The sequence below is a fragment of the Entelurus aequoreus genome, linkage group LG06, assembly GCF_033978785.1.
Source record: "Entelurus aequoreus isolate RoL-2023_Sb linkage group LG06, RoL_Eaeq_v1.1, whole genome shotgun sequence".
NCBI classification, from domain to species: Eukaryota; Metazoa; Chordata; class Actinopteri; order Syngnathiformes; family Syngnathidae; genus Entelurus; species Entelurus aequoreus.
In genome coordinates, this window is record NC_084736.1 from 39,436,670 (window position 1) to 39,461,837 (window position 25,168).

The 25,168-nt window shown below is 36.6% G+C and overlaps 1 protein-coding gene across 1 annotated transcript in view; it reads left to right on the plus strand.

Annotated features, from left to right (window-relative positions):
* LOC133652217 (collagen alpha-1(XXVII) chain B-like) overlaps positions 1–25,168 on the plus strand; it is a 276,843-nt gene that overhangs the window by 207,233 nt on the left and 44,442 nt on the right. The window contains exons 33-41 of the mRNA XM_062050720.1: positions 1,579–1,632; positions 1,704–1,757; positions 4,589–4,642; positions 4,721–4,774; positions 18,735–18,842; positions 18,914–18,967; positions 20,537–20,644; positions 20,713–20,766; positions 22,855–22,908. Of these exons, the coding sequence (XP_061906704.1) occupies positions 1,579–1,632; positions 1,704–1,757; positions 4,589–4,642; positions 4,721–4,774; positions 18,735–18,842; positions 18,914–18,967; positions 20,537–20,644; positions 20,713–20,766; positions 22,855–22,908 (594 nt within the window). The remainder of the gene's footprint in view (positions 1–1,578; positions 1,633–1,703; positions 1,758–4,588; positions 4,643–4,720; positions 4,775–18,734; positions 18,843–18,913; positions 18,968–20,536; positions 20,645–20,712; positions 20,767–22,854; positions 22,909–25,168) is intronic.

The window sequence follows — 25,168 nt, forward strand, 5'->3', positions numbered from 1 at the left end:
TTTTCAAAGTTCCACAACTCCCACATTTGTTATCTGATTCAAACCGTTCCAACTTCAAAACATTTACCCTGTTGAAGAATTGTGTGCTTTACTTCAACAATTCTAAAAAAAATTCCCAGATTTCCCAGAATTCCCAGTTTTCCGGGACATTCTTCCTATTGAAAATGAATTGGCCATTTTTCAAACATTGACCATTTCCACATTTTTCAACCTATTCAAACCATTCCACCTTCAACACATTCCACCATGCTGGAAGTTCAAACTATAATTTTTCCAAGTTCAAAAAAATTCCAGGATTTTCCAGAATTCCTGGTTTTCCAAAGCCCTATTTCCACCCTTTTTTCTGGCGACTACTCCTTCCACATTGTTCAACCCACTTCAACCGTTCCACCGTCAAATCATTCCTCTTAATCAGGACAAAAAACAAAGTTGTTGTTTTTTTAACTGGAAAAATTCCTTGTTTTCCCGAAATTCCAGGAATTCCGTAATACCATTTCTCAATTAAAAATGTTACTACTTCAACATATCTCGACCGATTAAAAAAATTCCAACACCAACCATTTCAACTCATTCAGACCATTCAAGTTTTTTTTTTACCATTTTCCAAAAAATTCCCACTTTTCCAGAAATTCCCAAATTTCCATGAAATTCCCATTGAAATCAATGGGATATTTTTCAAAGTTCCACAACTCCCACATTTGTTATCTGATTCAAACCATTCCAACTTCAAAACATTTAGCCTGTTGAGGAATTGTGTGCAAAAAAAAAAAATCCCGGATTTCCTAGAATTCCCAGTTTTCAGGGACATTTTCCCCATTCAAAATGAATTGTCCATTTTTCAAACTTTCACAATTCCCACATTTTTCAACCTATTCATTCAACTCATCCTGAAAATTAAAACTACCATTTTTCCACACATTTCCAGAAATTCCTTTTTCTTTCTAACCTTATTTCCAACCTTTTTTTAATGTGATGAGTCCTTTCACATTTTTCAAAGCATTTCAACTGTTCCACTGTCAAAATATTCTGCTAACGTCCCGCTTTTCCCAAAATTCCCAAATTTCCAGGAAGTTCCCATTGAAATTAATAGGACATTTTTCCAAGTTACACAACTCTCACATTTGTTATCTGATTCAAACAGTTCCAACTTCAAAACATTCCACTCATCCTGGACATTCAAACTTACACTTTCCCAAGTTCTAAACCAAATTCTGTTTTTCCTAGAAAATCGAACTTTTCAACATTCAAACTATTCTTACATTCATACTACATTCGGTCAGTTTTTCACTTTAACTTCAGCATTGGAGCATTCACACGCAATTCCTTCAGGAGTTGCCTTTTCTAGTTACTATCTAATATTTTAATTGATTTGTCAATGCATTTTTTTTAATATTTTGTGTATATACTGTACATTTTTTAAATATATTTTTTTCGATCAGATGAATTTTAAGTATGTTGAAGGTGGCGTTTTGTTTCTCAAACCTCAGTGTTGTACAAATAATAAAACATGGACTAAAAGCACAAACTAATCCTTCTTCCACAAGTAAGACTATTGATGGCCTACCTTCATACCTGCAGGGAGCAGCAGGGCCCCCAGGAACCATCGGTCCTACGGGGGAGATGGGAACATCTGTGAGTCTGATCACACCGCCGCTTTTAGAATTGCAACACGCCTTCCTTATGGTGGTTTGCGTTTCTGACAGGGGTTGCCAGGCAAGATCGGAGAGAAAGGATTGTCTGGTGAACCTGGAGAGAAGGTAAAGGTATTTTCAATTGGAATTGCGTGTGAACGCTTTATGTGCGGCAAGTCTCAGGAACGTCAAACTGAAATGCTAACGTTAGCATGCCAACAGAGTGTTATATAACTCCTACGCGTACACATGAAAAATGTGCTGAAAACATGTTATTGTTAGCATGCTAGCAGTTACCATGTGTCAGGTACCAAGTTATATAGTTCTGAGGTGTACGTCGGCAAAATTGGCAAAAAAAAAAGTTACAATGGTTAGTTTAGTAAACAGTTAGCATATATCCCATACCAAGTTATATATGACTGTGGTGCCAATGTTGGCATGCCAACGGTTAGTATGTGTCAAGTACTAAGTTATATGGTTCTGAGGTGTACAGTAGCTAAATTGGCAAAAAAAAAAAAAAAAAAAATTAGTAGCATGTGGATGCTAGCATGCTCAGAGTTACCATATGTAACATTTCAAGCCATATGACTGAGGAGTGCGGCGACAAAAAGTTGTCAAAAAAGCTAGCATGTTAACATTTTTCATATGTCAAGTACCAAGTTATATGACACTGTGGTAAACGAATGCAAAATTAGCTAGAAAATCAAGCATGCGAATGATAGCATTTGAACAGTTACCATGTGTCAAATACCGAGTTATATGGTTCTGAGGTGTACAGTAGCTAAATTGGCAAATAAAATAAAAAAGGTAGCATGCTAACAGTTGACATATGTAACATAAAAAGCCATATGACTGAGGTGTGCGGCGACAAAAAGTTTGCAAAAAAGCTAGCATGTTAAAATTTTTCATATGTCAAGTACGAAGTTATATGACACTGTGGTAAACCAATGCAAAATTAGCTAGAAAATCAAGCATGAGAATGTTAGCATTTGAACAGTTAGCATGTGTCACGTACCAAGTTATATGGTTCTGAGGTGTACAGTGGCTAAATTGGCTAAAAAGGGTAACATGCTTACAGTTAACACATGTAACATACCAAGCCATATGACCGAGGTGTGCGGTAACAAAAAGATGGCAAAAAAGCTAATGTCAAGTACCAAGTTATATGACACTGTGGTAAACAAACACATTCAGAATTAGCCACAAAAACAAACATGTGAATATTAGCATTTTAACAGTTAATATGTGTCAAGTTATATGGTTCTGAGGTGCACAGTGGCTAAATTGGCAAAAAATAAAAAAGAAGTAGCATGCTGATGCTAGCATGCTGACAGTTAACATATGTAACATTCCAAACCATATGACTGAAGTGTGCGGCGACAAAAAGTTGGCAAAAAAGTTGTCATGCTAACATTTTTCATATGTCAAGCACCAAGTTATATGACTTTGTGTTAAACGCTTGCAAAATTAGCATTAAAAGTTAACGTGCGCCATGGACCATTATGACTAAGTTGAAAAAGTTAGCATGCTAATGTTAACATTCTAACATTTTTCATATGTCCAGCACCAAGTTATACAACTGTGGTAAACGGTTGAAAATTAGCATTAAAAGTTAACGTGTGTCATGGACTATTATGACTAAGTTGAAAAAGTTAGCATGCTAACATTTTTCATATGTCAAGTACCAAGTTATACAACTGTGGTAAAGGGTTGAAAATTAGCATTAAAAGTTAACGTGTTTAATAGACCATTATGACTAAGTTGAAAAATGTTGCATGCTAATTTTAGCATGCTAACATTTGTCATATGTCAAGTACCAAGTTATAGGACAGTGGTAAACGGTTGCAAGATTAGCATTAAAAGTTAACGTGTGTCATGGACCATTATGAATAAGTTGAAAAAGTTATCATTCTAATGCAACAATGCTAACAGTTAGCCTATGTCACAAACCAAGTCATATGGCTAAGGTGTACGGTGTCAAAATTGGCTGAAAAAGCTAGCATGCTAACATTAGCATTCTAACATTTACCATATGTTAAGTACGAAGTTATATGACTGTGGTAAACGCATGCAAATTTAGCTCGTAATTCAAGCATGCAAATGTTAGCATTTTGACAGTTAGCATGTGTCAAGTACCAAGTTATATGGTTCTGAGGTGTACAGTGGCTAAATTGACAAAAAAAAATAATTAAAAGCTACCATTCTGATGCTAACAATTAATATATGTAACATACTAAGCCAGATGACTACGGTGTGGGATGACAAAAAGTTGGGAAAAAAAAGTTATTATGCTAATGTTAGCATGCTAACATTTTTCATATGCCAAGTACCAAGTTATAGAACTGTGGTAAACGGTTGCAAAATTAGCATTAAAAGTTGACGTGTGTCATGGACCATTATGAATAAGTTGAACAAGTTAGCATTCTAATGCTACCATGCTAACAGTTAGCCTATGTCACAAACCAAGTCATATGGCTGAGGTGTACGGTGGCAAAATTGACTGAAAAAGCTAGCATGCTAACATTAGCATGCTAACATTTACCATATGTTAAGTACGAAGTTATATGACTGTGGTAAACGCATGCAAATTTAGCTCGTAATTCAAGCATGCGAATGTTTGCGATTTGACAGTTAGCATGTGTCAAGTACCAAGTTATATGGTTCTGTGCGGTGACAAAAAGTTGGAAAAAAAATTAGTATGCTAATGTTAGCATGATAACATTTTTCATATATCAAGTACAAAGTTATATGACTGTGGTAAACATGCAAAATTAGCATTAAAAGTTTATGCGTGTCATGGACCATTATGACTAAGTTAGCATGCTAACAACTTACTGTGTTGTGGTATAATTGTTATTATTAGCATGAAACATTCCAATAGAAATATACATGTGTGTTGTATTGCAAGGAGAACTACTGCAGTTCATTACAATTGTGATGATTCATGTGTTTTGCAGGGTGACATGGGTGCACCTGGCAACAAAGGAGAGCAGGGTTTACCCGGCCAGAGGGTAACAATTGTTTACATTGTTAAACAGGCGGGGCGAGTTAGTTCCACCTCACCTATTTGACAATATGTTGTCCATAAGGGGGAACAAGGCATGGATGTGGAGCCTGGACCAAGTGGACCTGATGGTATTAAGGTACCGTATTTTTCGGATTATAAATCGCTCCGGAGTATAAATCGCACCGGCCGAAAATGCATAATAAAGAAGGAAAAAAACATATATAAGTCGCACTGGAGTATAAGTCACATTTTTGGGGGAAATTTATTTGATAAAATCCAACACCAAGAATAGACATTTGAAAGGCAATTTGAAATAAATAAAGAATAGTGAACAACAGGCTGAATAAGTGTACGTTATATGACGCATACATAACCAACTGAGAACGTGCTGATATACGTCTAGTCTCTTACGTGAATGAGATAAATAATATTATTTGATATTTTACGGTAATGTGTTAATAATTTCACACATAAATCGCTCCAGAGTATAAATCGCACCCCCGGCCAAACTATGAAAAAACCTGCGATTTATAATCCGAAAAATACGGTAATATGCATAAAAGGGACTATGGATCATAATTGACCCCACATTCTTTTTTGATTCTACAAAATGTTGGCTTGGCTTCATTCAGTTCAAGAAACATGTGAGAGGGAACCTAATGAATCCTAAGTGGTACCTTCTATTGTCCTGACAGCACTTGCCAGCTCTTGGAAGTACGCTGTGGTCAAAACAAACAATGGCTTCTTCTTCAAGGGCCACAATGCTGCTGCAGTAAGACAAGATGGGATCAGATCAGATCTTTCCATCAGGAGTTGAAGAGCAACATGACAATCATCAGTACACTGGTGACCACCTGTTGCTAATCTTCACAAACACACTTAGCTTCCTGGCCTTTTTCTTAGCTTAAAGTTTAGTCCTTGCAGACATTTGGTTGAATATTTCCTTTGAATTTAATTACAGAAATGTTTGTTAAAAATAATTAATATTTGTTCATGTTTGCATTTGGATTATTTCAAGATGTGTAGCGAAGCCTGCCTTTATTTACTTATTTGAGCCAAGCTGCTCTCTATGAGAGAAATAGTTATATTGAAGTAAATGCTCAGAGTAGAAAATAATTCCGTCTGTATTTTCGTACAAATTAGCACCAACATAACAAGCTAATTGACCAGTTAGCTAAGTTACATACTAAATAGGTTACTGGCTTCACAGCAAGGATGCATGATCATTGGAACCAATGCCGATAAACCATAGTTTTCAGACCTTTACATAAAAATAACCAATATTTATCTGTGTGTGTGTGTGTGTGTGTGTGTGTGTGTCTGTGTGTATATATATATATATATATATATATATATATATATATATATATATATATATATATATATATATATATATATATATATATATATATATATATATATATATATATATATATATATATATATATATATATATATACACACACACACGTTTATCTGTGTATATATATATACAGTATATATACTGTATATATACACACAAATACAGTACATATATATATATATATATATATATATATATATATATACACTACCGTTCAAAAGTTTGGGGTCACCCAAACAATTTTGTGGAATAGCCTTCATTTCTAAGAACAAGAATAGACTGTCGAGTTTCAGATGAAAGTTCTCTTTTCCTGGCCATTTTGAGCGTTTAATTGACCCCACAAATATGATGTTCCAGAAACTCAATCTGCTCAAAGGAAGGTCAGTTTTGTAGCTTCTGTAACGAGCTAAACTGTTTTCAGATGTGTGAACATGATTGAACAAGGGTTTTCTAATCATCAATTAGCCTTCTGAGCCAATGAGCAAACACATTGTACCATTAGAACACTGGAGTGATAGTTGCTGGAAATGGGCCTCTATACACCTATGTAGATATTGCACCGGGGAATTGTGAGGAATACTAGCTCCTGTGACGTCACGCTACTTCCGGTACAGGCAAGGCTTTTTTTATCAGCAGCAAAAGTTGCGAACTTTATCGTCGATTTTCTCTACTAAATCCTTTCAGCAAAAATATGGCAATATCGCGAAACGATCAAGTATGACACATAGAATGGATCTGCTATTCCCGTTTAAATAAAAAAAATTCATTTCAGTAGGCCTTTAAAGTTATCTTCATTGAAAAGTGCAGTGCTTTTCCTTCAAAAATAAGGACATTTCAATGTGACCCCAAACTTTTGAACGGTAGTGTATATATACACATATATATATATATACACACACATCTGATAGCTCAGTTACAACTCTTTTTATTACCAAATATGTGTTATATGTATTTTATGTTGCACGATTGCACCAAGAAAAATTCCTAGTTTGTGAACCCGTTCTCAAACAATGGGAATAAAACTCTGTTTCTGATTCTGATATATATATATATATATATATATATATATATATATATATATATATATATATATATATATATATATATATATATATATATATATATATATATATGTATATATATATATATATATATATATATATATATATATATATATATATACATATATATATACATATATATATATATATATATATATATATATATATATATATATATATTCTTTGGACGATGACGTTGCTCCAGTAATGGGTTATTGAGGGGGGTTTCATATATGCCATTGCATGTGGCGTGCAGGCCAATGCGCGACCCGCATGGTTTGCCACATGTGGGGCAGATGTAGTCCACGCTTGAGAGGGGGGCCCCTGCAGCGCGCTGATGTCGCTGTAAACGTTGTTGTTTTCTCCTCTCAGTAGTCTGCTCCTGGAGATGAGCAATGCTGGCATGACTGCAGTTGCGCCAGGTGTGGCGATCAGCAGCCAAGACTTCCAGTGCGGAAGGCTGGATAGCACAGCGCTTCAGGAGGGTTTTTATGTGGTCCTTGTAGCGTTTCCGCTGACCCCCAGGAGACCTACAGCCTTCCTGGAGTTGGCCGTAGAGGATCTGTTGGGGGAGCCTCTGGTCGGGCATGCGGATTACATGCCCCACCCAGCACAGATGTCTTTGTGCAAGGAACACTTGGATGCTGGGTGTTTGGGTCCGGTCATAATTATCCACATGTGGGACTCTGTCCTCCCAGGTCAGACCCAGGATCCGTTGCAGGCAGCGGATGTGGTATCTCTCCAGGATTCTGACGTGCCTTTGGTAAGGGGTCCAGGCTTCCGAGCCATATAGCAGTGTGGACAGACAAACTGCTTTGTAAACAGCTGCTTTGGGGGAAATTATCAGGTCTCTGTTCAGGAAGACCCTGGTTTTGAGCCTACCGAAGGCAGCAGACGCTAAACGAACACGGACCTGGATGTCATTATTGATGTTACAGGTGAGGGACAGGACGCTTCGAGGTAAATAAATAATTGTAAATGGGTTATACTTGTATAGCGCTTTTCTACCTTCAAGGTACTCAAAGCGCTTTGACAATATTTCCACATTCACCCATTCACACACACATTCACACACTGATGGCGGGAGCTGCCATGCAAGGCGCATGGCCAGCAGCCATCAGGAGCAAGGGTGAAGTGTCTTGCCCAAGGACACAACGGACGTGACTAGGATGGTAGAAGGTGGGGATCGAACCCCAGTAACCAGCAACCCTCCGATTGCTGGCACGGCCACTCTACCAACTTCGCCACGCCGCCCCTAGGTGAAATGTGGAACTATGGTGAGCTGCTGACCATCAATGTTGAAGGCAGGCACTTCTGACTGGTGGGTAGAGTGAGAAATGTTGACCTTGAGTCCTAGGGCACTGTATGTGGATGAGACCACGTTAAGTGCACGTTGTAGAGATTCTAGCGTGTGGGCAAGGAGAGCACAATCGTCAGCATACTGAAGTTCTAGGATCTGTTGTTTTTTAATTTTAGTGAAGGCCTGGAGGCGCCAGATGTTGAAGAGACTGCCGTCCAGCCGGAACTGTATGTGGATGCCATCTGTGGTTCCCAGAGCTTTGTGTGAGAGGAGGGTGACTGCTGAGAGAAAGAGGTTGAATATGACAGGGGCTAGGACACATCCCTGCCTGACCCCGACTTTCACATTAAAAGAAGGGGATTTCTGGCCTCCAATGCGGACACAGGCTCGCATTTCATCGTGTAGTTGTCTCAGGATGTTGAGGAACTTTGGCGGAATCCCCAGCCTTCCCAGTAAGTCCCAGAGGAGATTCCGGTTTACAGTGTCAAATGCCTTGGACAGGTCGATGAAGGCGATGTACAGATCCTGGTGGTGTTCCCGGCACTTTTCTTGTACCTGCCTGGCTACAAAGATCATGTCAGTAGTACTGCGATCTCTTCTGAATCCACACTGTGTTTTAGGCAGGATGTTCTCAGAGATGTGAGTAACTAAACGAGAGAGCATGACCCGGGCAAGAACTTTCCCAGCAACCGAGAGCAAGGAAATTCCTCTGCTGTTTCCACAGTCGGCTTTGTCACCTTTCCTCTTAAAGATGGTTATTATAACAGCATCCTTCCATTCCTGGGGGATGGCTTCAGAGGACCAGATGGAGTCAATCAATTGGTGAAGCCGGCGGGTGAGGAGATAGCCACCAAACTTCAGCACCTCAGCTGGGCGTCAGGGCCTGGGCTTTTGTTGTTTTTTAGGCCCTTGATGGCTTTTAGGACCTCAGCAAAGGTAGGCTGGGAGTCCAGGTGGTCGACAGGGGGATTGGTTGGGAAATTGGTGAAAATGTCCGGGTCAGAGGGATTTTCGGAGTTAAGGAGAGTGTTGAAATGTTCAGCCCATCTATTTAGGATCTGGGGTGTCTCCTTATAGAGGGTGACTCCGTCTGCCGATCGCCGACCACATGGGAAAGATGAAGTGTGGTGGTGGGAGTCTGATGCAACCTTGCACTGCCCCGGTAAGGGCAGGTCAGACAAATGGGATCCAAGGCCGGGTAGACAACTACAGTGCCAACGGGCCCAATGTTGCAGAGGTAGAACAGGAGGAAAGGAGGGAGGAAGAAGAAAGGGATGTCAACGAGCCCCAAGAAGTGAATCCAGTAGCACCCCCAAGCGACCCAAGAATAGAATCAAGTCAAAGAGCCAGGAACCTGAAGAACCCACTCCGAAGGAACAAGATCAAGTGGCCAAAGGCCAACAAGACAGAGGAGTGGAGAAAGTTGGATGAACATCTCAGCAGGCTGCTGCAGAATGCGCTGCGCGGGTCAGTGGTAGCCAAGTTAAACCTGTTCGCGGACATCCTCTATGAAGAATGCAGCAACAGGTATGGCGAGGTGACCATCAGAGAGGCCACAATAAGACCAAAGAGCAGGAGGGAGAAAGAGATTGATGACCTGGTGGCAAACAGAAGGCAGCTCAGCAAGCGTTGGAGGAAGGCAGAGGAGTCTGAGAAGGAGGGCCTGAAAGCTCTCTGGGATGAGATCAGAAGACGCCTCGCTAACCTCCGGAGGGCAGAACTTATCAGAAAACGGAGAAAAAGGAAAGAGAAAGAAAGGTCAAGTTTCTTCAGGAATCCATTCCGGCATGCACGCGGGCTCCTTATGGAGAAGACAAGTGGAACCCTGGATATCTCCAAAGAAGAACTGGAGGAGCACATCCGCACTCAGTACAGTGACCCAGCAAGGAACAACCCGCTAGGCTCCCCAGGGTATGTGCCCAGACCCTCAGAACCATCAGCCCTGTTTGATACATCACCACCCAAGCTCAGCGAGGTCAGGCAGGTGATCCAGCGGGCAAGGTCTGCTTCAACACCAGGCCCGAACGGAATAACGTACAGGCTGTATAAGAACTGCCCAGGAGTGTTGAAGCTGTTATGGACCCTGATGAGAATTGCCTGGACTAAGCAGACCATACCATCCGAATGGCAGAGGGCAGTGGCAGTTTCTATTCCCAAACAACAGAACGTTAAGACCATTGAGCAGTTCTGGAGCATAGCCCTACTGAATGTGGAGGGCAAAGTCTTCTTTTCTGTGATGGCGAGAAGAATGACTACCTACCTCACGGAGAACAACTACATTGACACCAGCTGCCAGAAAGCCGGGATTCCAGGTTTTCCTGGTTGCGTAGAGCATGCTTCTATGATTTGGGAACAGATCCACCAGTTAGCCGAGTCCGCAATCCATGTTGAGGCACAACTGAGTGACGTGCCTCAACTGGCTGCTGATCACAGCAAGTCTCTTCTCAGTATTTGAACGGCAAATGTGAAAATTCAGAGATTTTGAATAAAAATAATCTAAAACTGGTGAAGTTAAATGGAAAATAACTTTATAGTATAATCACTGGATACATATAACAATTTAATTTTTTTTTTTCTTTTTACATTTTTTTTCTTTCCATGATGGCAGGTGAGGCCCTGCCTCACCTGCCTCCAGTGACTGCACATCACTGATATATACACACACACACATATATATATACATATATATATACATATATATATATATACATATATATATATATATATATATATATATATATATATATATATATATATATATATATATATATATATATATATATATATATATATATATATATATATATATATATATATATATATATATATATATATATATATACACTACCGTTCAAAAGTTTGAGGTCACATTGAAATGTCCTTATTTTTGAAGGAAAAGCACTGTACTTTTCAATGAAGATAACTTTAAACTAGTCTTAACTTTAAAGAAATACACTCTATACATTGCTAATGTGGTAAATGACTATTCTAGCTGCAAATGTCTGGTTTTTGGTGCAATATCTACATAGGTGTATAGAGGCCCATTTCCAGAAACTATCACTCCAGTGTTCTAATGGTACAATATGTTTGCTCATTGGCTCAGAAGGCTAATTGATGATTAGAAAACCCTTGTGCAATCATGTTCACACATCTGAAAACAGTTTAGCTCGTTACAGAAGCTACAAAACTGACCTTCCTTTGAGCAGATTGAGTTTCTGGAGCATCACATTTGTGGGGTCAATTACACGCTCAAAATGGCCAGAAAAAGAGAACTTTCATCTGAAACTCGACAGTCTATTCTTGTTCTTAGAAATGAAGGCTATTCCACAAAATTGTTGGGGTGACCCCAAACTTTTGAACGGTAGTATATATATATATATATATATATATATATATATATATATATATATATATATATATACGCTTCCGTCAGTCTACCCCAGGGCAGCTGTGGCTACGAAAGTAGCTTACCACCACCAGGTGTGAATGAATGACGGGTTTTTAAAACATGTAAAGCGACTTTGGGTGCTTAGAAAAGCGCTATATAAATCCCAGGTATTATATATATATATATATATATATATATATATATATATATATATATATATATATATATATATATATATATATATATATATATATATATATATATATATATATATATATATATATATATATATATATATATATATATATATATACATACACACACATATATATATATATATACATACACACATATATATATATATATATAAATATATATATATATATATACACACACACTTATATACACACACACACATATATATATATATATACATACACATATATACACATATATACATACATACATACATATATATATATATATATATATATATATATATATATATATATATATGTATATATATATATATATATATATATATATATATATATATATATATATATATAGACACACACATATACATATATGTGTGTATGTATGTATATATGTGTATATATGTGTGTATATATATATATGTGTATATATGTGTGTATATATATATATATATATATATATATATATATATATATATACACACACACACATTATATATATATACATGCACAAATATAAATACACGTACATATACACATACATACAATACATGCGTACATACATATATACACATACATACATATATATATATATTTATATATATATATTTATATACACATATACATACATATATACATACATATACAGTATATACATATTCATAAACACACAAAAATACTACATACACAGTATATACATATACATACACACACATAAATACTGCATATATATTTATATTTACACCCAAGATTTTGTGAGAAGAAAATAATTGTACACAACAAAATTTCGACATTATTAAAAATATACAAATCCATAGTAGAGATGAGGATAATGTTCACTGATATTTTTATACCTACCGGTAACAATTTTTTAGGTACAAATACACTTCTTACTCTAATTCTGACCCATGCAAACACTTTGAATCATCGCGGAGAACAAAAACAATTTGGAATATATTGATATTTCACATTTTCAATGATTTTATTGATAGAAAACAAGCAAATCCAAGCATCTGAACATCCAGAAATGAGTGTGATAGAACCAAGCTAATACGATTGTGCATTACAGTTAACAACAACACAGTAACAACTGGAGTCAGGTTTCTTGTTCATTGACAAAAAAAATAAATAAAGTATATTTTTCCATGACAGTAACAAAATAGTGCAACATATGTCCATAGAAAGGCAATATTAATTGTATAACAATAAAAAATCAGGGTTACATTTTTTTCCACTAAGAAATCCTAAAAGGTAAGTAACTAAAGCCTGTGCCACCAGATAACCCATGAAGTTAAATATAAACAATGACTAATTCTGTCATCAACGCCTTTTCCTTCAAACTGTTCCCTCTTATCAAACACTTTCTCCTCAGTCCTGAGGCTTTACGTTTGCTGTGGTCGCCGCTAATAACCCTACCATACATCTTCACAATGGTGAATTTTAGAGTGAGTCTACTGACAGCGGCCACTAATATTAACACTTGCTACGATATGAACTGGTTTGTGCAACTTCTGCAGACACACCCCGCCTTCAAAATTAGCCACGCACTCAGTATCGCTGCGTCTTTGATGGCTGCGCCCCCTGACTAGCCAGATAGCTCAGAATTTACAGTAAGGACCACGCTTACATCCTGTGGACATTAGTATTATTGGCCAATACACGTCACTGGTACTTGTGTACAATTGTCTCTGTGTGTGATAGGGTTGTACCGTACACCGATGCTAGTAAAGTGCTGGTATATTTCTTACAATTATCATTATCACTGGAGGACGAGGAATAGCTAAACATGCTTCACTACACACCCTAGGAGGATACAATAGCTGACCAGCGTCACAATGTAAACAAACGCCATGGGTGGATCTACACCTGACATCTACTGTAATGATACCAAGTACAAGAGCGTATCTAGTCGATACTACTATGATTACATCGATATTTTTTAGCATCACAAAATCTTTTTTCCTTTTTTTTTCATTCTTATTTTTATAAACTCAGGAAATATGTCCCTGGACACATGAGGACTTTGAATAGAACCAATGTATGATCCTGTAACTACTTGGTATAGGATCGATACCTAAATGTGTGGTATCATCCAAAACTAATGTAAAGTATCAAAGAAGATAATTATAAGTGATTATTACATTTTAACAGTGTAGACAGAGCATGTTAAAACAGAAAATAAGCAGATATTAACAGTAAATGAACAAGTCGATTAATAATACATTTTTACAGTTTGTCCCTCATAATGTAGACAAAATATTAGGTAGATAAATGACACAATATGCTACTGCATACGTCAGCAGACTAATTAGAAGTCTTTGTTTGTTTACTTACTACTAAAAGACAAGTTGTCTAGTATGTTCACTATTTTATTTAAGGACTAAATTACAATAATAAACATATGTTTCATGTACACTAAGATGTTTTGTTCAAATAAAGACAATAATGACATTTTTTGTGGTCCCCTTTATTTAGAAAAGTATCGAAAAGTATCGAAATACATTTTTGTACCGGTACCAAAACAATGGTCTCGGGACAACCCTAGTGTGTGATGTCATGTGCAGCTGACATGCTAACTCATTTCAGTTGAAGCTAAACTCAAGCAACATGTAAACCAGGGGTCACCAACCTTTTTGAAACCAAGAGCTACTTCTTGGGTACTGATTAATGCGAAGGGCTACCCAGTTTGGTAATTGCCAGAAATAGCCAATTTGCTCAATTTACCTTTAACTCTATGTTATTATTAATAATTAATGATATTTACACTTAAATTGAACGGTTTAAAAGAGGAGAAAACACGAAAAAAATGACAATTAAATTTTGAAACATAGTTTATCTTCAATTTCGACCCTTTAAAATTCAAAATTCAACCGAAAAAAAGAAGAGAAAAACTAGCTAATTCGAATCTTTTTGAAAAAATTTAAAAAATAATTTATGGAACATCATTACTAATTTTTCCTGATTAAGATTAATTTTAGAATTTGGATGACATGTTTTAAATAGGTTAAAATCCAATCTACACTTTGTTAGAATATATAACAAATTGGACCAAGCTATATTTCTAACAAAGACAAATCATTATTTCTTCTGGATTTTCCAGAACAAAAAATGTAAAAGAAATTCAAAAGACTTTGAAATAAGATTTAAATCTGATTCTACAGATTTTCTAGATTTGCCAGAATAATTTTTTTGCATTTTAATCATGATAAGTTTGAAGAAATATTTCACAAATATTCTTCGTCGAAAAAACAGAAGCTAAAATGAAGAATTAAATTAAAATGTATTTATTATTCTTTACAATAATTTTTTTTTTTATTTACTTCAACATTGATTTAAATTGTCAGGAAATAAGAGGAAGGAATTTAAAAGGTAAAAAGGTATATGTGTTTAAAAATCCTAAAATCATTTTTAAGGTTGTATTTTTTCTCTAAAATTGTCTTTCTGAAAGTTATAAGAAGCAAAGTAAAAAAAAATAATAATAATTTATTTAAACAAGTGAACACCAAGTCTTAAAATATTTTCTTGGATTTTCAAAGTCTATTTGAGTTTTGTCTCTCTTAGAATTAAAAATGTCGAGCACAGCGAGACCAGCTTGCTAGTAAATAAATAAAATTTAAAAAATAGAGGCAGCTCACTGGTAAGTGCTGCTATTTGAGCTATTTTTAGAACAGGCCAGCGGGCTACTCATCTGGTCCTTACGGGCTACCTGGTGCCCGCGGGCACCACGTTGGTGACCCCTGATGTAAACCTACTTCTTAAGCTAGCAACCATTCTTCTTCCTTTGTTCCATTCAGATAGCAGACAGATGCCAAATAACAGACAGGAAGTGAAAAAGATCTGACACACATGAATAAAGTTCTACCAAGTCCTGACCTCATTCTTTCATCAAAGTGTCGACATGTCCCAGCAAGGCCCCATAAATGATAATAAATGATAAATGGGTTATACTTGTATAGCGCTTTTCTACCTTCAAGGTACTCAAAGCGCTTTGACAGTATTTCCACATTCACCCATTCACACACACATTCACACACTGATGGTGGGAGCTGCCATGCAAGGCGCTAACCAGAAGCCATCAGGAGCAAGGGTGAAGTGTCTTGCCCAAGGACACAACGGACGTGACTAGGATGGTAGAAGGTGGGGATTGAACCCCAGTAACCAGCAACCCTCCGATTGCTGGCACGGCCACTCTACCAACTTCGCCACGCCGTCCCCTAAACAACATCCTACAGTCCCAACTTTACACCACAACATTGCTATTTCTATTCGCCAATCACACACGACATTGCTATTTCTATTCGCCAATCACACACAACATTGCTATTTCTATTCGCCAATCACACACAACATTGCTATTTCTATTCGCCAATCACACACGACATTGCTATTTCTATTCGCCAATCACACACAACATTGCTATTTCCATTCGCCAATCACACACAACATTGCTATTTCCATTCGCCAATCACACACAACATAGCTATTCCCATTCGCCAATCACACACAACATTGCTATTTCTATTCGCCAATCACACACAACATTGCTATTTCTATTTGCCAATCACACACAACATTGCTATTTCTATTCGCCAATCACACAACATTGCTATTTCTATTCGCCAATCACACACAACATTGCTATTTCGGTTCGCCTATCACACACAACATTGCTATTTTCATTCGCCAATCACACACAACATTGCTATTTCCATTCGCCAATCACACAAAACATTGCTATTTCTATTCGCCAATCACACACAACATTGCTATTTCTATTTGCCAATCACACACAACATTGCTATTTCTATTCGCCAATCAGACACAACATTGCTATTTCTACTCGCCAACCACACAAAACATTGCAATGTATACTCGCCAATCACACACAACACTGCTATTTTCATTCGCCAATCACACACAACATTGCTATTTCTATTCGCCAATCACACACAACATTGCTATTTCTACTCGCCAACCACACAAAACATTGCTATTTATACTCGCCAATCACACACAACACTGCTATTTTCATTCGCCAATCACACACAACATTGCTATTTCTATTCGCCAATCAGACACAACATTGCTATTTCTATTCGCCAATCACACACAACATTGCTATTTCTACTCGCCAACCACACAAAACATTGCTATTTATACTCGCCAATCACACACAACACTGCTATTTTCATTCTCCAATCACACATAACATTGCTATTTATATTCGCCAATCAGACACAACATTGCTATTTCTACTCGCCAACCACACAAAACATTGCTATTTATACTCGCCGATCACACACAACACTGCTATTTCTATTCGCCAATCAGACACAACATTGCTATTTCTATTCGCCAATCACACACAACATTGCTATTTTCATTCGCCAATCACACACAACATTGCTATTTCTATTCGCCAATCAGACACAACATTGCTTTTTCTACTCGCCAACCACACAAAACATTGCTATTTATACTCGCCAATCACACACAACACTGCTATTTCCATTCGCCAATCACACACAACATTGCTATTTCTGTTCGCCAATCACACACAACATTGCTATTTCTATTCGCCAATCACACACGCCACAAATTCAAGATGGCCACCTACCTACGTATAGTGGCCATGTTTGCCGTGTTCCGTGAGTGGTCGTTACAGACCAGTGCTTCTCAATTATTTTCTGTTACAACTTTTCTTGCACCCTCCACGACTATAAATGGTATCATTTGTCGATCAAATTGTTGGAAGTACACCTCTGCATAACACTAAATCCTTATTAACATTAAAGAATGAGCAAGTTTTGTAGAGCACAGTTTTTCAAAGTGGGGTTTGAAGCGTGATACTGATAAAGCATTTTTCCTGGGGCCCCACGCGCTCCATACTGGCATCGCACCACACCGTAACCCCAGTATTTGGAGAAGAACTGCTATAGACACGGTAACCTGGTGACTAGTGAGCTCACTAGCTAGTCAGCTAAGAGCAAACAAAACAAATAATTTCTCTCGATAAGGTAAACAACTATGTAAATGTTAATTTACAAACCCTAATTGTCTCCAAGCGGTGTCTGTAACACGGCAGTAAAATGGCTAAACAAACTAAACGGAAGTCATCATCAAGCTAGCTCTCCAATCAGTTTAACAGACTCAACTCCACGGTGACGTTTTGGCGAATTTACTGAAGAATCTGTGAAACTGAAACGATACAAAAAGAATACCATTGTAAGTTAATAATACTAACACAGACACTCGTAAACGTGTTAGCATATCAGCTGATGCTAATGACGCTAGCTTTATTACATTGTGAAAGCACGTACATTTATACATGAAAACACTCCTACAGACATCACACATGGGACGGTTTAGTAAGTAAGAATTGATTTAGTTATATTGCAAATCTTACAAACATTGCTTGGAGTGATGAATAGGGAACCTATACGAGTAGTAACGCTATGGACGGCCGGAAGACTGAACGGCAATTTGACTTACGGTTGAAACGACTAAATGGAAGGACACTCTCCACAAACAACAACACACCCTATCAGTGTGTCTGCTGCGTTTTTTATTAACTATTTGATTTATGAAAAATCCATAAGTTAGCTGTGGGGTTCAAAGCGTAGGGAAAAAAAGTATAGTCCAGAATTGACAGTAATTAAAAGGTGTGTAATATTTGTTTTCTGTTTATCAGCTTTAAGTCCTCCGTCTTTACAGAAGTTCTTCCATTTGTCCACAGTAAATCTTCCTATTTATACCATGGTCTCCTCAGGGTGAAAAGGGGGACGCTGGTCTGGAAGGTTCCCAAGGAGAAGCGGGTGAAGTGGGCCAGAAAGGAGAGGAAGGACCCTGTGGGCCTCCAGGTCTGTCAGGAGTGAGGGTGAGTCCTCCATCACCTTGGTCTCATGAAGGGTCTCCTTTGGTCCACTGAAGCTTGTAATCCTTTGACAGGGTGAAGAGGGTAAAGCAGGAACTTTGGGCCAAGGGGGAAAACCAGGAGACAAGGTTTGTCTGTCCTCGTTCTTTGTGCTCGCCCTGGTCCAGGTCATGGAGAAAACTGTACAAATATTAAGGGTGTGACTCTTTGGGTACCTAACGATTCGATTCGATTCGATTCTGGACTCGACACAATTCCAGATTGCCGCAATTTGTTATGATAACTATAAGGAAACTTTTTCCAAACTGGTTAGAGGTTAGAACAGGTCCTTCTGGTTTCATGGAGATGGCCTAAAAAAACTATTTTTACGTACCAACATTTTTTTTTTTTTTAAATGATGAATCGATTAAGAATGCCAATGAATAAGAATCGCAATTCGGCTGCAAATTGATTCTTTGGCGCACCCCTAACTAGTGTTGTCCTGATACCAATATTTTGGTACTTGTACCAAATTGTATTTTCGGTACTTTGGTACTTTTTTAAATAAAGGGGACCACAAAAAATTTCATTATTGTCTTTATTGGAACAATAAATCTTAGTGAACATGAAACATATGTTTATTATTGTAATTTAGTCCTTAAATAAAATAGTGAACATACTAGACAACTTGTCTTTTAATAGTAAGTAAACAAACAAAGACTCCTAATTAGTCTGCTGACGTATGCAGTAACATATTGTGTCATTTATCTACCTATTATTTTGTCTACATTATGAGGGACAAACTGTAAAAATGTATTATTAATCCACTTGTTCATTTACTGTTAATATCTGCTTATTTTCTGTTTTAACGTGTTCTATCTACACTTCTGTTCAAATGTAATAATCACGTATTCTTCTCTTCTTTGATACTTTACATTAGTTTTGGATGATACCACACATTTAAGTATCGGTTTGATACCAAGTAGTTACAGGATCATACATTGGTCATATAAAGTCCTCATGTGTCCAGGGACGTATTTACTGAGTTTATAAACATAATATGAATTTTACAAAAAGGAAAAATGATTTTGTGATGCTAAAAACTATTGATGTAATCATAGTAGTATCGACTAGATACACTATTGCATTTGGTATCATTACAGTGGATGTCAGGTGTAGATCCACTGTTAACATTGTGACGCCAGTGAGCTATTGTATCCTCCTAGGGTGTGTAGTGAAGCATGTTTAGATATTCCTCGTTCTCCAGTGATAATGCTACTTGTAAGACACTTACCTTATTTGTCGCCATGGAGTCCAGGATTAGTGATTAGCGACTGCAGATGGATGTTAGCTGCTAGCTAGCTAGCCACGTTTTAAAGCACCTCTTCCTGAGGGTGTTTCAGTGTTATAACTTCACCTTTATCTTTACTTTTTACACCAAAATACGTCCATTCTCCCTTTGTCTGCTTGTAAGTACTCTGTGTGTGTGCGCTGCCGAACATGCTCCTCTGCTTGTAAAACCAGTAATGTCACGACGTGATGACGACAGGTGGGCAGGAGGGTGGGGGACCGGTACTTTTTAGAGGCGGTATAGCACCGATTATGATTAATTAGTATCGCGGTACTGTACTAGTACCGGTATACCGTACAACCCTACCCCTAACAAATAATATGACGGCCACTGAATACAAACATCGTTATTGATTGCATCTCACCAGGGGGTCAAAGGTCACCAAGGTCACCTGGGGGAGAGTGGACCAGTGGGCGAGCAGGGGCCGTCAGGGTGTGTTGGACTGAAGGGAGCAAGAGGAACCATGGGACCGCTGGTAAGACATCTTTCAGCTCTAGAACCAGTTTGGACTTCATTGTCCTAAATGGGAAATTATGTCTCCAGGGTGCTCCTGGAAGAATGGGCCCACAGGGAAACCCGGGGATATCGGGCTATGAGGTAATCACAACTGCAGCACATTTTCAAAGGGAATCTTTTCCAGTGGGGCGACTCAAATAAAATCATTATCATCGACCAACACGTTTTTTTATCGACACAGTTTAGTGGAGTGTTTCTTAACCATGGTCCGTATGGTACTCAGTTGTAATACACTTTTCCACCACTTGTGGCAGTAATGACAATATCAAACAGACAGAAGAAGTCTCGAGCTAAAGTCAGAGAAATTTCTTAAGCGCAAAAAATTATGACTAAAATGGTGAAGCTGTATTTTCATTTGCACTTAAATAGTTTACTTAAGAAACATATATTATTGTTATTTATTATTAATTTATTTGAATTTATTCATTTTAGCATTGCGTAGTTGTATATCAATTTATTTCCCTTTTTTTGCAGTATATTTGGTTAGTATTTATTTTTCTAATCAGCCTGACCTAAGTCTTGATAAAAATAATCTCTGTGATAAACACATGCTTTCATTTCATTTTACAAGGTTTAGCCTGTTAAACTGTAAGTATGTTGGATATAATTATTGAATTACATTAAAACCAAGAGGTAGATCACTAATTCAGTGTTAATATTTGTAGTGGAAAAATTAGACCCCGGTTAAGAACCACTGGTTTCTTCATACATTCATGTGCAACTTCTTCTTCATTTATTTTCCAATAGCGAAGTCTTCTTCTAAGGATGATTTGCTGAAATAGTTGCCATGTTTATGACATCACCCAAAAATATATATAATATAAAATTATCTAATTGAATAAATGATGTATTATTTTAGTACTATTGCTATTTATATAATCTGTAATAATATTCGATAAAAATTATAATGTTAAATAATGTCAACAATAATAATAATAAATATATCAAACATTTTTAAAATGTTCAATCTTTTTTATCTCTTTGGCATCTAAAAAATCTAACTTAACATTTTTAGATGCTTATTCCTCAATGTATTTTTATTTCATTTCTATTTACCCCAGAGAATTGTAATAGTTGTGCAGACATGTTTTGGACCTAATTAACAGTTATTTTCCATGCAGAATAAATTACACATAATTAAAACATAAATTATCAAACGTTTGTGCCTCACTTCCCATCAGGGAACGCAGTATGTCTAGCTGACCAGACAGGTTTATTATGTAGTATTATTATTATGCTTCAAGCAACATTTTTTATACATAAATGTCGATTTCTGAAAGTAAAACCTACATTTTCTAATTGGCTTAATGGTTTCAAATGATCAAATAAATCTTGGAAAATGATTAAAAGTACAAAAACCCTTAAATTGATATCTTTAACGAAAAAATTTAAAGTGATTTAAATTATCCCTTTTATGTCTTTTTGTTTTATCCCTATTTTTAATACTCTATTTGTATTTGCTTTTATTTTTACATTGACATGTTTTGTTAGTCATAATTTGCTCAAAATTGTTGAGTATGTTGAAAGTGCCTTGACTTTTATGTACATTGATACATGTTTGTTGTTCAATAAAAATAATACAAATATACAAATTTTAAAAAAATAAAAAAAAGTGCATTAGTGGCACACCGTGGGAGTCATAATTTGTTCAAAATTGTTGAATATGTTGAAAGTGCCTTGAGTTTTATCTACATTGTGGATATATGTTTTTAATTAAATTAAAAAAACAAACATTTAAATGAAAAAAAAAAAAAAAAGTGCATTAGTGGCGCACCGTGGGAGTCATATTTTGTTCAAAATTGTTAAATACGTTGAAAGTGCCTTGCATTGTATCTACATTGTGGATATATGTTTTGTATTCAATAAAAAAAATAATACTACAAAAATAAAAATAAATACAAAATAAAAAAGTGCATGAGTGGCGCACCATGGGAGACAGTGGCAATGGCGCAGCAAGGAGGGGCTAAGAATAGGTTTGCTGTCTTTCAATAATTGACATTTGCTATGCGAAATGGGGCCCCTCACGGATGGCGGGGCCCTACGCACAGCATGTGCAGACAACCCTACACCTCATTTTGCTTTAACTACCCCTAGAATTTAAAATTCAACAGAAATGATGAAGTTGTGCTGAAATGGTGACTGTTTGAGTCTGAGTTGTTCTTGTCATAGGGTCACAAAGGACTGCAAGGCTCCCAAGGACCACCTGGACCTAAGGGTGAAAAGGTACGTTGAGACCTGTTCGTGTTCCTAATTGAGTTTGTCTCGCTGTTTGTCCATTCCTGTTTGGGGACGCCAACTAAGGCGCGTCTAATTGTCATTGTGTTGTTGAAATGTACAACCAACCTCAACTGAGAGTACAAACTTCCTGTTTACTGGGAAGAATGCAGGACTACACAAGAAACCGGATAATAGTCCACAGCTAATTTGAGGGAAGATATTTGGGCCATCTGGCGTTTTTTTATACAATTGCATTGTTTACTAATCTTGATCATTTGAGCCTGCAAGCCCAGCATGCAAAAGATCAGATAACTACATCTGTCAGACTTAATCCTTCAGGTGTCAGTCTGTCCTGGCCTCTTGCAGAGGTTTTGTCTTTGCATTGTTTGGTTTGACACGTGTGTAACACATGACTGGTGAAATCCTTCACATGTCTGCTATTAAGTATCTAATAAAGACATTGACTCATCACTGTGGGTTTTAGCGCTTAGAATGATGAAATCACCTGTGCTATGAAATACAAAACCTAAAACCAGTATATTCAATTGAATAGACTACAAAGACAAGATACTTAACGTTCGAACTGGTAGATATTAAACATTCATACTGGTAAACTTTGTTATTTTGTGCAAATATTAACTCATTTGAAATTTGATGCCTGCAACATGTTTCAAAAAAGCTGGCAGAAGTGGCAACAAAGACTGAGAAAGTTGAGGTATGCTCATCACACACTGGCCATATATGTATATATATATATATATATATATATATATATATATATATATATATATATATATATATATATATATATATATATATATATATATATATATATATATATATATATATATATATACACACATTAGGGGTGTAACGGTACACAAAAATTTCGGTTCGGTACGTACCCCGGTTTAGAGGTCACGGTTCGGTTAATTTTCGGTTCAGTAAGAAAACAACATAATAATAATTTTTTGGTTATTTATTTACCAAATTTGTAAACAATGGCTTTATCCTTTTAACATTGGGAACACTATAATAATTCTGCCCATGTTAATTAACATTAAACTGCCTCAAGTTGTTGCTCAGATTAAATACAATGACAAAACTTTTCTATTACATATAAAAAGTGCAACATTAAACAGTTTCAAGTCAACTCATCATGCTTAATTTATTACAGCATTTGGAAAGCCTGTAGTTGATTTGCATTATGTAAATGTTATATTTTTATCAACATGTGATAGCAGGGACCCTGCCATTCAAAACTAGGCTGCTCCATTACTAATGATTAATGTAACTATAGCTGAAAAAATAGTACAATAGCAATAGGAGAGACTATTCATCCCTGAACACCAGGGAGTTCATGTAGGCACACACACGCACACACACACACACACACACACACACACACACACACACACACACGCACGCACGCACGCACGCACACACACACCGCAAAATGAGCTAACGTTACGCTAAAAACTAGTTAGCCTTCACCTGAAGCCAGGACTGCGAGCGAGCTGAGCTGCAGTTTAAGTTTCTAGAAGGTCGACGGGCTCATAGAGATGTTACTAGTAGTTGACAGGGATGTGGTTATTATCATTTGGGAAGAGTCCGCTGCCTGATGCTTACCTGCTAAACACCTATCTGATCGACGCTGAAGCGCTGATGACATGCGCTCTGAATACGCACTGCTGATTGGCTGTTACTGCACTGAATACGCACTGCTGATTGGCTGTTACCGCTCTGTTTGTAACCAATCAGATGGTTGTGTGGGTGGGACAATGCTGGGTGCTGAGACAGAGGCCGAAGGAGCAAAGCAGCTTGTTAAGACTTTAGCTTAGAAACTCGTTCGGTACACCTGCGAACCGAACCGAAACCCCCGTACCGAAACGGTTCAATACAAATACACGTACCGTTACACCCCTAATATACGCATACATATATATATATATATATATATATATATATATATATATAGATATATATATATATATATATATATATATATATATATATATATATATATATATATATATATATATATATATATATATATATATATATATATATATATATATATATATATATATATATATACATACATACATACATACATACATACATACATACATATATATATATGTATATATATATATATATATATATATATATATATATATATATATATATATATATATATATATATATATATATATATATATATATATATATATATATATACATAAATATATATAAACATATATAT